Below are 14,042 nucleotides of genomic sequence, written 5' to 3'. Positions count from 1 at the left end.
TCTCTACAGCCACCCAGCTAGAAATTGCCTAAGCTTGCTGAGTTCCTGGGGTGGGTGCGAGGTGGCTGCCTACTGTCTAAGCCTTCTGAGCTCCTTGGGGAAAAGGCAGCAGCCAACAGTGGGACTGCTAGCTGCCTAACACACGAAGCTCTCAGGGTGGGGGATGGGTGGCAGCCATCTCTATAGCTCCAGGCTGTGCTTTTCCCTAGCTGGAGCCAGTGAGGCTGGAAGACTTGGTCCTAAGAGGTATTCCCCACAGCCCAACACATGGGCTGTGGCAGGCTGTAGCCAGAGTGCCTTTTCAGGTCTGACCCTGACCCACCCCTCCTCACTGGGTGGGGCCTCCCTGCAGGAACTCCAGGAACTCCATCCAGGGGCTCAGGGACAGAACTCTGATAATCCTGGGCCTGAGTCCCTAGGGGGAGGAGTAGTTATCTTCTCCACAAACCAGCAGACTTAGTCTTTCCTCCTTCTAGTTCTGAGGAACCCAGACAGCTCAGGTGAGTGAGTTTCTCTCCACTGCTGCACACCACCTCCACCAATGTGTCCTGCTCCCTGTGCCACCCAACTGGGTGAGACTCTGCAACAGAGGTTTTCAGACACCCTATACAGAAGCATTCCCACTGGCATCAGGTTGGTACCTTCGAGGTCAGACATCTCAGAGGAAGGAGGAGGCACCCATCTTTGCTGTTCTCCAGCCTCCTCAAGTGACATAGCCAAGCTCAGGAGTGAACCAGATGAATAGGGCCTGAAGTGAACCCCCACAGCAGAACTACAAAACAGGGACCTGACCATTGAAAGAAAAGCAAACAGAAAGCAATGACAGCATCAACATGAAAAGTCCCCACAAAAATCTCATCCAAGGGTCGGAAGCCTTATAGATTGAAACTAAAAAGGTCAGAGTGCCTCTTCTCCTCCAAATAATTACAACAGCTCTCCAGCAAGGGCACAGAACTGGACTTAGGATAAGATGGATGAATTGACAGAAGTAGGCTTCAGAAGGTGGGTAATAAACTCTGCTGAGCTAAAGAAGCATGTTGATGGAGATGAAAAACACAGCATGAGAACTTTGTGAAGCATACACAAGTATCAATAGCCAAATAGGTTAAGCAGAAGAAAGAATATTGACGGCGAAGACCACCTTGCTGAAATAAGGTGGGCAGACAAGATTAGAGAAAAAAGAATGAAAAGGAACAAACAAAAGCTCTGAGAAATATGGGACTTTGTAAAAAGACTGAACCTACAATTGACTGGAGTACCTGAAAGAGGAGAATGGAACCTAGTTGGAAAAGCATCCTTCAGGATATTATCAGGGAGAACTTCCCCAACATAGCAAGACAGGCCAACATTCAAATTCAGGAAATACAGAGAACACCACTAAGATATTCCATGAGAAGATCAACCCCAAGACAGAATCATCAGATTCTCCAAGGTCAAAATGAAGGAAGCAATGTTAAGGGCAGCCAAGGAGAAAGGCCAGGTTACCTACAGGGAAGCCCATCAGACTAACGGCAGTTCTCTCAGCAGAAACCGTACAAGCCAGAAGAGAGTAGCAGTCAATACTCAACATTCTTAAAAAAAAAAAAAGAATTTTCAACCCAGAATTTTATATCCAGTCAAACTAAGCTTCATAAGTGAAGGAGAAATAAAATTCTTCTCAGACAAGCAAATGCTCAGGGATTTCATCACCATCAGGCCCACCTTGCAAGAGCTCCTGAAGGAAGCACTAAATACAGAAAGGAAAAACTGGTACCAGCCACTGCAAAAACATACCAAAATATAAAGATTAAAGTCACTATGAAGAAACCGCATCAACTAATGTGCAAAATAACCAACTAGCATGATGATGATGGATCAAATTCACACATAACAATGTTAACATTAAATGTAAGTGAATTAAATGCCCCAATAAAGAGACACAGATAGGCCAATTGGATAGAGTCAAGACCCATCAGTGTGCTGGATTCAAGAGGCCTATATCATGTGCCAAGACATACATAGGCTCAAAATAAAGGGACGGAGGAAAATTTACCAAGCAAATGGAAAGCCAAAAAAAAAAAACAAAAAACAGAGTTTGCAATCCTGACCTCTGACAAAACAGACTTTAAATCAACAAAGATCAAAAAAGACAAAGGGCATAATGATATAGGGATCAATTCATAAGAGTAAAGGGATCAATTCAACAAGAAGAGCTAACTATCTTAAATATATAGTCACCCAGATAGGAGTGCCCAGATTTATAAAGCAAATTAATTCTTAGAGACCTACAAAGAGACTTAGACTCCCACACAATAATAGTGGGAGACTTTAACACCCTACTGTCAATATTACGAGACAAAAATTTAACAAGGATATTCACAATAAATAACTAAAATCAGAGCATAACTGAAGGAGATAGAGACAGAAAAAACCCTTCAAAAAAAAAAATCAATGAATCCGGGAAAATATTAACAAAATAAATAGACTGCCAGCTAGATTAATAAAGAAGAAAAGAAAGAAGAATCAAATAGACACAATAAAAAATGAAAAAGAGGATATCACCACTGACCCCACAGAAATACAAACTACTATCAGAGAATACTATAAACACTTCTATGTAAAAAAACTAGAAAATCTAGAAGAAATGAATAAATTCCTGGACACATACACCCTCCCAAGACTAAACCAGGAAGAAGTCACGTCCTTGAAGAGACCAATCTCAAGTTCTGAAATTCTGGCAGTAATTAATAGCCTACCAACCAAATAAATAAATAAATAAATAAATAAATCCCAGGACCAGATGCATATACAGCCGAATTCTACCAAAGGTACAAAGAGGAGCTGGTACCATTCCTTCTGAAACTATTCCAAACAATTGAAAAGGTGGGACTCCTGCCTAACTCATTTTATGAGGCCAGCATCATCCTGATTCCAAAATCTGACAGAGATGCAACAAAGAAAGAAAACTTCAGGCTGATATCCCTGATGAACATCGAAGCAAAAATCTTCAATAAAATACTGACAAACTGAATCCAGCAGCACCTCAAAAAGCTTATCCACCATGACCAAGTCAATTTCATCTCTGAGATAGAAGGCTGGGCTGGTTCAACATATGTAAATCAATAAATGTAATCCATCACATAAACAGATCCAATGATAAAAGCCACACAATTATCTCAATATATGCAGAAAAGGCCTTCGATAAAATTCAACATCGTTTCATGTTAAAAACTCTCAATGAACTAGGTATTGATGGAACATATCTAAAAAAAAAAAACCCCAGTTATTTATGATAAACCCACAACCATTATCATACCAAATGGGCAAAAGCTGGAAGCTTTCCCTTTAAAAACTGGCAGAAGACAAGGGTGCCCTTTTTCACCACTCATATTCAACACAGTATTGGAAGTTCTGGCCAGAGCAATTAAGCAAGTGAAAGAATAAAGGACATTCTAATAGAAAGAGAGAAAGTCAAATTGTCTCTGTTTACAGATGAAATGATTCTATATTTAGAAAATCCCATTTTTTCAGCCCCAAAACTTTTTAAGCCAATAAGCAACTTCAGCAGTTTCAGGACAGAATCAATGTGCAAAAACCGGAAGCGTTTCTATACACCAACAATAGGCAGAGAGCCAAATCATGAATGAACTCCTATTCACAAATGCCGCAAAGAGAATAAACTGCGTAGGAATAGAGCTAACAGTGACATGAAGGACCTCTTCAAGGAGAACTACAAACAACTGCTCAAGGAAATAAGAGAGGACACAAACAGATGGAAAACATTCCATCCTCATCGACAGAAACAGTCAATAATGTGAAAATGGCCATACCACCCAAAGTAATTTAATGATACAACGCTATTGCCATCAAATCACCCCTGACATTCACTGAAGAAGTTTTAAAAACAATTTAATGTGGAACTAAAAAAGAGCCCATAAATTTAAATTTCATATGGAACCATAAAAAGAATGCCAGGAGCCGTGGCTCATGCAATGTAATCCTAGCACTTTGGTAGGCCAGGGCGGGCAGACTGCAAGGTCAAGAGATCAAGACCATCGGGGTCAACATTGCAAAACCCTGTCTCTATTAAAAATACAAAAAATTAGCCAGGTGTGGTGGCATGTGCCTATAGTCCCAGCTACTTGGGAGGCTGATGCAGGGGAATTGCTTGAACCCAGATGGCAGAGGTCACAGTGAGCCAAGATGTCACCACTGCCCTCGAGCTGGATGACAGAGCAAGACTCCATCAAAAAACAAACAAACAAAAACAACCCCGTATAGTCAAGACAATCTTAACCAAAAAGAACAAAGCTGGAGGCATCATGGTACCTGACTTCAAACTATTCTACAAGGCTACAGTAACCAAAACAGCATGGTACTGGCACCAAAACAGACATATGGACCAATGGAACAGAACAGAAACCTCAGAAATAAGACCACACATATATAATCATCTGATCTTCAACAAACCTGACAAAAACAAGCAACAGGGAAAGGATTCCCTATTTAATAAATGGTGCTGAGAAAACTGGCTAGTTGTATGCAGAAAATTTAAACTGGACCCCTTCCTTACACCTTATGACAAAAACCACATGATTATCTCAATAGATGCAGAAAAGACTTCCATAAAATTCAATACCCCTTCATATTAAAAACACTAATAAAAATAAGTATTAATGGAACATATCTCAAAATAATAAGAGCTATTATTGACAAACCCATAGCCAATATCATACTGAATGGGCAAAAGCTAAAAGCATTCCCTTTGAAAACCGCGCAAGCCAAGGATGCATTCTTTAACCACTCCTATTCAACATCGTATTGGAAGTTCCAGCCAGGGCAATCAGGTAAGAGAAAGAAATAAATGATATTTGAATAGGAAGAGAGGAAGTCAAATTGCCTCTGTTTGCAGATGACATGATTGTATATTTACAGAGTCCCGTTGTCTCAGCCCAAAAACTCCTTAAGCTGATAAGCAAATCCAGCAGTCTCAGGATACAAAATCAATGTGCAAAAATCACAAAGCATTCCTGTATACAAACAATAGACAAACAGAGAGCCAAATCTTGAGTGAACTCCCATTCACAATTGCTACAAAGAAACTAAAATACCTAGGAATACAACTTACAAGAGATGTGAAGGACCTCTTCAAAGAGAACTACAAACCACTTCTCAAGCAAATAAGGTAAGAGACAAACAAATGAAACAAGCATGTTTGAGCGGTAGATGACAATGAAGCAAACACAGCTAGGCACTCCAGGCCTGGCTGCTTTGTCCATGAATAAACTCATTACCCCTATGCTATGTGTAATGATTTTTTTTTTTAAAGCAACAGCTAATATTACAGACTACTCACCACTTGCCAGGCATCATTCCAAGTTTCTTACATGTATTAAATTGTTTAATCCTACAAGCCAGATGCCATTATTGTGCACCTTTTACAGGGGAGGAGACTGAGCCACAGAGAGGTTGTGAAGCACAGCTAAGTGGCAGAGGTGGGATTTCCACTCATGCATGCTGACGGCAGCATCATGCCCTCACCCACCACCCTATGCCACCAAGTTGCAATGAAGATGAGGGCACGGAAAATCTGGCCCCGAGGCAGCAGTGGGAAGCATGTTCAGCTGGCAGTCATTGTCCCCATGCACAGCTCTGTGACCTCTCCAGGCTTCAGTTCTCGTCTCTCAAGCCCAGTGCAAAATCAGTCTATCCCAAAGCATCCTTCTAGATTTGAACCAGGATAGGCAGAGTTTAGCATCTAGTGATGAGCCGATCACCATCTGCCAGCTGTGACCAGGATGACAGGCCAGGGTAGCAGAGGTTCATTCAACCCTTTGCTTCTGAGCTACGTGGCCTTAGGCAGGTTGATTAACTACTCTGGAAGACAACACAGGCACTCCAGGCCCTGCATATTTGCTGTCTTAGTTCTGAGGCCTGTGGCTCTCATTCCCAAGGTTGTGTGGAAATCCAATGATGTGAAGGGTTAGAAAGGCTGTCTGTACAAATGCCAAGCAGCAGCATCTTATCCAACATCACATTCCTCCTGGCAGGATCACCAGGCTGCAGTCTCATTCCCAGCATCTAATCCAGAGTCCTGCTTCCAAACCCATGAGCCTTTCTCCAGGAGGTTGTTGGGATTTAACGGAATTTGTCTGTCTAAGAAAGTAGAGGCCCCGTCCTGGCCCTTGTACCCACCCTGCTGAGTCTGCACTGCCAGTGGTCCTTGGCTGGGCTGTGAGCAGTGACCTGGTCTGGTTCAGGACTGTCATCTTTACCTTCCCTGGATACCATGTGCAACCCCAGCCTCGTGTTCAACTTTCAGAATCAGCAGTAGTGGGAGCATAGGAAGAGAGTTGTGTGCAAAGGACCAGTGGAGGCTGTGACCTTTGGATTCCCAGGCTCGCCTGAGTCTGTCCCCACCTGGGTCCTTCAGCCACATTTCTTCTGTGCACAGCGACAGGACAGACACAGGGCTCTGTCTCCCTCCCTTCCATTCTCCACTCTTGAGAGGCTGAATGGGCACATTTGTCCTGGTCCTACTTTGCATAAATCTCTCCAGGGTCTCCCCACAGCCTAGCCGGGCACCCCACTACAGAATGGCAGTTTGGAAAATGTGGGATGTTCCCAGAAAAGGAATCATGCAGATTCTGTCTTCAAGTAGAAAGCATTTTCCTGCCATATTCCTATTACGCTCATAACATTAACCCGTGTTAGGCCCTGTTTGGTCACTTTCCATCTTTGAACCCTCACAGCAATCAAAAAGGGACATACATTCTATTTATAAACCCATATCCTAATCTGGACAATGACAATATAAGGAGGTCAAGCCACTAGCTCAGGGTCAGAGGGCTGGGAAGTGGCACTGCTGGGTCTGAATCCTCTCAGCTTCCCACGGAGGAGAGGGCAGTGATGAAGCTTCCCTTTGGTCTAGGTAAGTTCATCTCTTATGGCTTTAAATCTCTAAACAAAATCAAACATCAAGGTCAGTCTTGGAAGCAAAACAGAGATGCAGAGGGGATATGAATAGGGAGAATTTGATGGCAACATTCTATGTCTGGAAGTTAAACTGATTCTTTTTTCAGCAGTGCTAATGAGTTTGCTTTTCATGTAAATATATCTAAGAAAATAGAATCGCTTAAAAGAAAAATGTCGCATCACATATTGGTGCAGGTGGTAGTGGAATTGGCAGACACCCTTCTGTTTCTGTTCTGGGGACAGGGACTGTCTTGCTTGTGGCTTTATATTTCTGGTGTGAATCTCTATTCTGTGGGAAGAGTGCAGGACTTTGTTGAGGACCACAGAGCAATGCTTCTGTGGCTGATAAGAAAGAGGACACACAGGGAGGGACGCCAGGCCCGGCTTTTTTGTCTGGAGTAAAAATGTCAAGTATGCTATTGCCTGAGTTCATTTGAGCGGCCATAACCAGACACCTTAGACTGGATACCTTAAAACAACAGAAATCTATTTCTCTCAGTTCTGGAGGCGTGGAAGTCCAAGGTCAAGGCACCAGCATTTGGAGTCTTGTGAGAGCCCCGTTCCTCGTGGATGTCTCTTTCTTGATGGGTCTTCAGATGGTGGAAAGGGTTAAACAAGCTCCCTCAGGCCTCTTTTATTAAGGCGCTAATCCCGTTCATGAGTGCTTTGCCCGAATACCATAGTCACTTTCCAGATGCACTACCTCTTAAGAGCAACACAGTGAAAGTTAGATTTCAACATGTGAATATTGGATGGACACAAGCATTCAGGCCATAGCAGCCATGAACAATTATAACAAAATAGTGGTTAATGTTATAGACCACTGGTCATGTACAAGGCACCATTCTGAGTTCTTTACATCCATGAAATCATTTATCTTTACTAATCCAACCCGATTACAGTCATGTGCCGCTTAATGCGAGGTATGCATTCTGGGCAATTTTGCCATTGTGCAAACATCATGGAACGTACCCACGCCTAGATAATACTGGCTACTGCACAGGTAGGCTGCATGTGTTAGCCTATTGTTCTTATGCTTCAAACCTGTATACTGTTAGGCAATTTTAACACAATGGTAAGTATCTGTGTAGCTAAACATAGAAAGGTACAGTAAAAATACCATGTAATAGGCCGAGCACAGTGGCTCACGCCTGTAATCCCAGCACTTTGGGAGGCCAAGGCGGGTGGATCACAAGGTCAGGAGTTCAAGACCAGCCTGGCCAACATGGAGAAACCCCGTCTCTACTAAAAATACAAAAATAAGCTGGGCGTGGTGGTGCACACCTGTAATCCTAGCTACTCAGGAGCCTGAGGCAGGAGAATCACTTGAACCAGGGAGGCAGAGGTTACAGTAAGCTGAGATCGCACCATTGCACTCCAGCCAGGACAACAGAGCAAGACTCGGTCTCAAAAACAAACAAACAAACAAAAAACATATTATAATCTGAAGGGACTATCATGCTATACACAATCTGTGGCTAAAATGTTACGTGGTGCATGACCGTGGTGTATTATACCCCTTTCACAATGCAGGAGGCGGAGCTACAGAGAGGTTGTGTTACCCAAATGGAAGCAGCACAACTGTGATTTGCACACATGCAGGCTGACTGCAGCATAATGTCCTCAATTAAAAACCTATGTCACCCTGTCAGGGGAAAGACCAGGACACTGAAATCTGGCACAGAGGCACAGGGGGAAGAGTGTGGAGCTGGCATTCAGATTCCTCTGCATGGCTCTGTGACCTCTCTGGGTTTTGGTATATTCTTTCTCAAGCTAGGGGCACAATTGGCCTTACTGACCAAGGGCCCCTCTGGCTGTGAACTGTTAGGAGCAAGGCTTAGCAACCAGTGACATCGTATCAAGCCAGCTCTGGAGAGGACATGAGGACCTCTGTACCATAAGTTAATCCATTCCTATGCTACTGAGCCGTGTGACTTGGGCAGGTTCTTAACTACTCCAGAGGACAGTGCACCCCTGCATAGCCAACTTCTGTACACTGTTACTCTGGTTTGCGTTAACATCAAATGACTCGCAAATGGGCCTTTCCCAAGGAGCTTGATGGGAGCTAACAGGATTCTCTCTCCAGAAGGTCCATGTGGACGAATGATTATAACAGGACTGTTAATTAACCCCAGCCAGGTGCCATGCCACTGTCACATTTTATCCCAATGTGGAGAAATAATCTTCCTACAAATGAGGAAATGGGGACTCAGAGAGATCAGGTGACTTGTGCAGGCCACACGGCCAGTAAGTGGCGCAGTGGGCTGTGAGACACTGAAACCTGTGCTTGGCCCAGGCTGTCTTCTGAAATGTGCTCATCACAGAGGGCATCTGAGGGCAAGCATGGTCCTGACTCCTGGACCACAGGCCTTATCTTCCCCTGTGGCTGAACATCAAATAGCAATTCAAAAAGAAAAAAGAAAAAGAAAAAAAAAATACAGAAAACAAATAGCAATTCCCTCAACAAATAAGCAGGGCGACCACTGTTGGCCTAATTACCAGTCACAGTTCTCACTCCTCCTTAATGAACAGCAAAGCATCTTCAGACCACAGAATATGCCATCACACCCCGCACAGGTGGACTCAAAGTACATCACCTGTAAACCAGTTTCTATCTACAGACATCTTGCCGGAACAGTGCTGGGCACTTCCTCCTCCATTCCCACTCACTCAGCTGGCCTGAAGTAACCAAGGGCTGAGGGAGAGGCCAATTTCATCTTCACCTTGGTAGAGGTACGGATTCAGAGCCAAGTCCCAAGAGGGAGTTGTGAAGTGAAGGGAGACTCCCATCAGTGGCATGGGGCAGGTCAAGACTGATGGGTCCTGGGGGAATGTCCCCTCCAGGGGTGCTCAAGTTGTGCTAGCCATGCACAGGGACTGATCGGATAACTGTCTCCAGTGTGAAATGTACACTCCAGAAAAAATGGGTAGTGTTTGTAATTCTTTTATTTCTCATGTAATTTTGTTTTTCATATATTCACATGTTTGTAGATACTTGTTTACTTGTTGAATATGAAAATGGATTTTTTTCTTATGATTTTATCATACTAAAACAGTTGATCTCATCAAAGCTTAGGTGTGCAACAGATCCTGTGCCCTTTTATGAGCTGCCTCCCTCCTCTCACATCTGCCAGTGATTATGTAGCTCAACATAGAAAGGCACAAAAAAGCACACCACATTATCATCTTATAGGAATCTCTTTTAGCTGAAAAAGTGACCTGAGACAGGGAACCTGATTTTCCTTAAGCCATTCAGCATGCAGGATGATAGGACATGGTCCCAGCACCCCGTCTCTGGACAATGCAATCACCCATGCCAGCTCTGTTGAGTATGGGGCCCCCCATTTCCAAGGCACACAAAGAAAACCAGAGCCAGAATAAAGGCAACAACTTTTATTATCATTCACATATTTTATAAAAGAGAGACAAATATAGTAAGGCCATGGTTGTATGGAAAAAATTCCAAATTTGTTTAGGTCACTCTTTGTACATCTGAGAGCAGGGCTGTCCTGACATGAGGCACAGCAGCTGCACTTGTCTGATGCCTCTTTGCAGATGCAGCCCTGGGCACAGTTGGCACAGCCCATAAGGCAGCAGGAGCAGCAGCCTGGGGAAGAAGGGGAGAGTCAGAGGTCAGAGCAGACTTGACTGGAGACCTCTCTGCCCCAACAGAGGCCTGGCTCAAGCCCTACCTCCAGCTCCAGAGGACCCTTAGTCCAGGGTGGCATTGCTCTGCCAGGAGTCAACTGGATCTTTGGAGTGAGGGTCTTCCAGTGAAAAGCTGCCCAGCACAACCTATTACCCAGAAGAGGACAGAAGACTGGAGAGGCAGTGGCTGGGGCAATAGGGACAAAGGAAAACCAGTTCCCCAGAACCACTGGCTTAAGTGAGAAAAGTCCTGAAGTATTCGGTCTGTGCTTGGCAGGCTGGTGAATTCGTGCAGCCTCAGTCTCCCTATTTTAAGAATGAAAGTTGGGAATCAACCATCTTGTTTCTCCAGCTGTGATCCTGAATCAGTTGCCAGGAAAGGAGATGTGGAAAGCTGGTCACTGTCCTGCTCCTGCCCACTAAGCTCTGGGTTCCCTCCTCTGACTCTGCTGAGCCCCCCAGATTCTCAGGGAAGGCCCCGAACTCACTCTTCCTGTAGGAGGTGCAGGTGCACTCTTTGCATTTGCAGGAGCTGGTGCAGGTGCAGGAGCCACCTGCAGGGAAGAGAAAAAGGCAGTGAGCAGTGAGTGTGGTGCAGGGTTGGAAGCAGCCCCTCAGCCCCTCCTGCTCACTGCATGGGAAACCTGTTACCTAGTTCCATCCAGGCACGTGAAGCCCAGCCCCGCCTTTCCTCCCCACAGGCTCGGATGGGCAGGTGCCCTCTTTTTCATACTACACAGAGCCTTAAGTGGGGAATCTTGAAGAAGCAATGTCTTCCACCTCCCTACCAGCCCAGGCAGCTCAAATGCTGGACAGAGCACTGGGTCCCAGCTCAGCACACCTCTTGCCTATGGGCGACCTTGAGCAGGGGCAGTTTTTAGCCTCATTCCTCTCTCCTTGGAAATGGGAGGCACTGGGACAATGGTAGGGTTTTCAGTGATAATAATGAACGTTCCTGGTAGGAAAGAAAGCATCAGAAGTACAAAAGAAAAATCATCTTTAGGTAGAGCTCAAAATGCACCTGCCTCATGCATTTTTTAATCCCCCATTAAAAATCAGGGATCCTAAAGGCCCCAAAACCTGGCATACTTTACCAGTGGCGCGGGAGAAGTTGGGGTCCATCTGGAGAGCAGGTGAGGCTGGAGTAGCTATGCCAGAGGTGAAGAAGCAGGCAAGCCAGTGGGAGGTGGAACAGAGAGCCCAGGAGCCCCCTCTGGCTTTGTCGTTGGGGAGGGATGCCGGGTGCAGAGGTCCCGCCCCAGGTCTGGCTCTGGCTGCGGCAGTGTCAGAGGCACCCTGGGTTCAGGGCCTGGCTGTGCGCAGCAGATGGGCCAAGTGGAGGATTCTCCCTAGCAAGGCTGGTGTGCACCCTGGGGGTGACTCGCCTTGAAGGGGCTTCGTGCCTGGCAGTAGGCGGTGTCCCTGCTATAATCCCGGCCCACCCGAATTTCTTAGAAATTGCAGTCCACTCCTGCCCTTGCGCGGTCCGGCAACCCAGACGCAGGTGGTCGTGGTGTCCCCTGCCCAGCACCCTGCACCAGTGACCTGAACCTCACCTGCATTGCCACCCAGGTCCTTTGGCCACGTTTGATATATTCACAGCAACAGAGCAGACATAGTGCCCTGCTTCCCTCCCTTCCATTCCCCACTCCCTGGAAGGTGATGGGCACATTTGTCCACATCCTCCTTTGCTGTAACTTCTTGGGGCTTCCCACAGCCTTGCTGGCCCACCAGGCCCAAGGATGGAGCTTCCCAAAACTTGGAATGTTCCCAAGGGAGGGATCTTTTTCCTGATGTGCTCACCCTTGCATGAAATTAAGAATCATGAAAAGTAGTTATTACTTCCAGGATTCTTAACTATTACAGAGCTTTTAGACTCAGCCAGGCCCTGTTTAGTCACTTTGGCTGTTTCAACCCTCACAGCAACCCTCAAGGGAAATACTCTTTATGACAGCGTCTTACTAATCAGACAAGGACAACATAAGGAGATAAGTAACTAGCCCAGGACAGAGAGTGAAAGCAGTGCTGCAGGTTTGAAGCCACTCAGCGTTTTTTTTTTTTTGTTGTTGTTGTTGTTTTTGAGACAGAGTCTTGTTGTTGCCAGGCGCCAGGCTGGAGTGCAGTGGCACAATCTCGGCTCACTGCAACCTACACCTCCTGGGTTCAAGCAATTCTCCTGCCTCAGCCTCCCAAGTAGCTGGGACTACAGGTGCACGCCACCACACCCAGCTAATTTTTGTATTTTTTTTTTTAATTGTTATTTCGTCTTTATTTCATAATCATAAACTTAACTCTGCAATCCAGCTAGGCATGGAAGAGAACAAGGAAAACATGGAACCCAAAGGGAACTGCAGCGAGAGCACAGATTTTAGGATACTGCGAGCACATGGGGTGGAGGGTGCTCTCCTGAGCTACAGAAGGAATGGTCTGGTGGTTAAGATAAAACACAAGTCAAACTTATTAAAGTTGTCCACAGTCAGCAATGGTGATCTTCTTGCTGGTCTTGCCATTCCTGGACCCAAAGCGCTCCATGGCCTCCACAATATTCATGCCTTCTTTCACCTTGCCAAAGACCACATGCTTGCCATCCAACCACTCAGTCTTGACAGTGCAGATGAAAAACTGGGAACCGTTTGTGTTGGGTCCAGCATTTGCCATGGACAAGATGCCAGGACCTGTATGCTTTAGGATGAAGTTCTCATCATCAAATTTCTCCCCGTAGATGGACTTGCCACCAGTGCCATTATGGCGTGTGAAGTCACCACCCTGACACATAAACCCTGGAATAATTCTGTGAAAGCAGGAACCCTTATAACCAAATCCTTTCTCTCCAGTGCTCAGAGCACGGAAGTTTTCTGCTGTCTTTGGAACCTTGTCTGCAAACAGCTCGAAGGAGACGCGGCCCAAGGGCTCGCCGTCGACGGCAATGTCGAAGAACACGGTGGGGTTGACCATGGCTGCTACGACAAGGCTCCAGGCGGCGGCGGCGGCGTCTGCAAAGCCTTTGTATTTTTAGTAGAGACAGGGTTTCACCATGTTGGCCAGGATGGTCTCGATCTCTTGACCTGGTGATCCGCCCACCTCGGCCTCCCAAAGTGCTGGGATTACAGGCTTGAGCCACCGCCCCCGGCCACCACTCAGCTTTTCAAGGAAAAGAGGTCAGTGATGAAACTTCCCTTTGCCCTTGCTATGTCTTCAGCACCTCTTCACTGCTTGAAATCTTTAAACAAAAACAAATGTCAACGTCAATCCAGAGAGCAGCAGAAGTGATACAGAGGGATATATGTATATAACTGTGTGGCTGCCTTCCATGCCTGCAAGGTGACTGATTCTTATTTTCAGTAGTGTCAGAGAGTTTGCTTTTTCTGTAAATACATTAAGGAAATAGGATTCTTTAAAGGAAAATAACAGGGCAGGTGTTGGCAGAAATGGCAAGAATC

At 45.6% G+C, this 14,042-nt stretch overlaps 1 protein-coding gene across 1 annotated transcript; it reads right to left on the bottom strand.

Annotated features, from left to right (window-relative positions):
• Positions 1–12,835: 12,835 nt before the first annotated feature.
• Positions 12,836–13,604, bottom strand: LOC128928516 (peptidyl-prolyl cis-trans isomerase A). Its single transcript, XM_054238013.2, has one exon. It carries the CDS (start codon positions 13,555–13,557, stop codon positions 13,063–13,065), a length of 495 nt encoding a protein of 164 aa, XP_054093988.1. The 5' UTR covers positions 13,558–13,604; the 3' UTR covers positions 12,836–13,062.
• Positions 13,605–14,042: the final 438 nt, after the last annotated feature.

This window comes from Callithrix jacchus, chromosome 9, assembly GCF_049354715.1.
Source record: "Callithrix jacchus isolate 240 chromosome 9, calJac240_pri, whole genome shotgun sequence".
Taxonomy (NCBI): domain Eukaryota; kingdom Metazoa; phylum Chordata; class Mammalia; order Primates; family Cebidae; genus Callithrix; species Callithrix jacchus.
The sequence above is the reverse complement of the archived record's forward strand: the minus strand, read 5'-3'. Positions and strand labels throughout refer to the sequence as shown.

What these genes read in the sequence shown, in the direction of transcription:
- LOC128928516 (XM_054238013.2), bottom strand. Translation starts at nt 13,557, where the DNA reads ATGGTCAACCCCACCGTGTTCTTCGACATTGCCGTCGACGGCGAGCCC.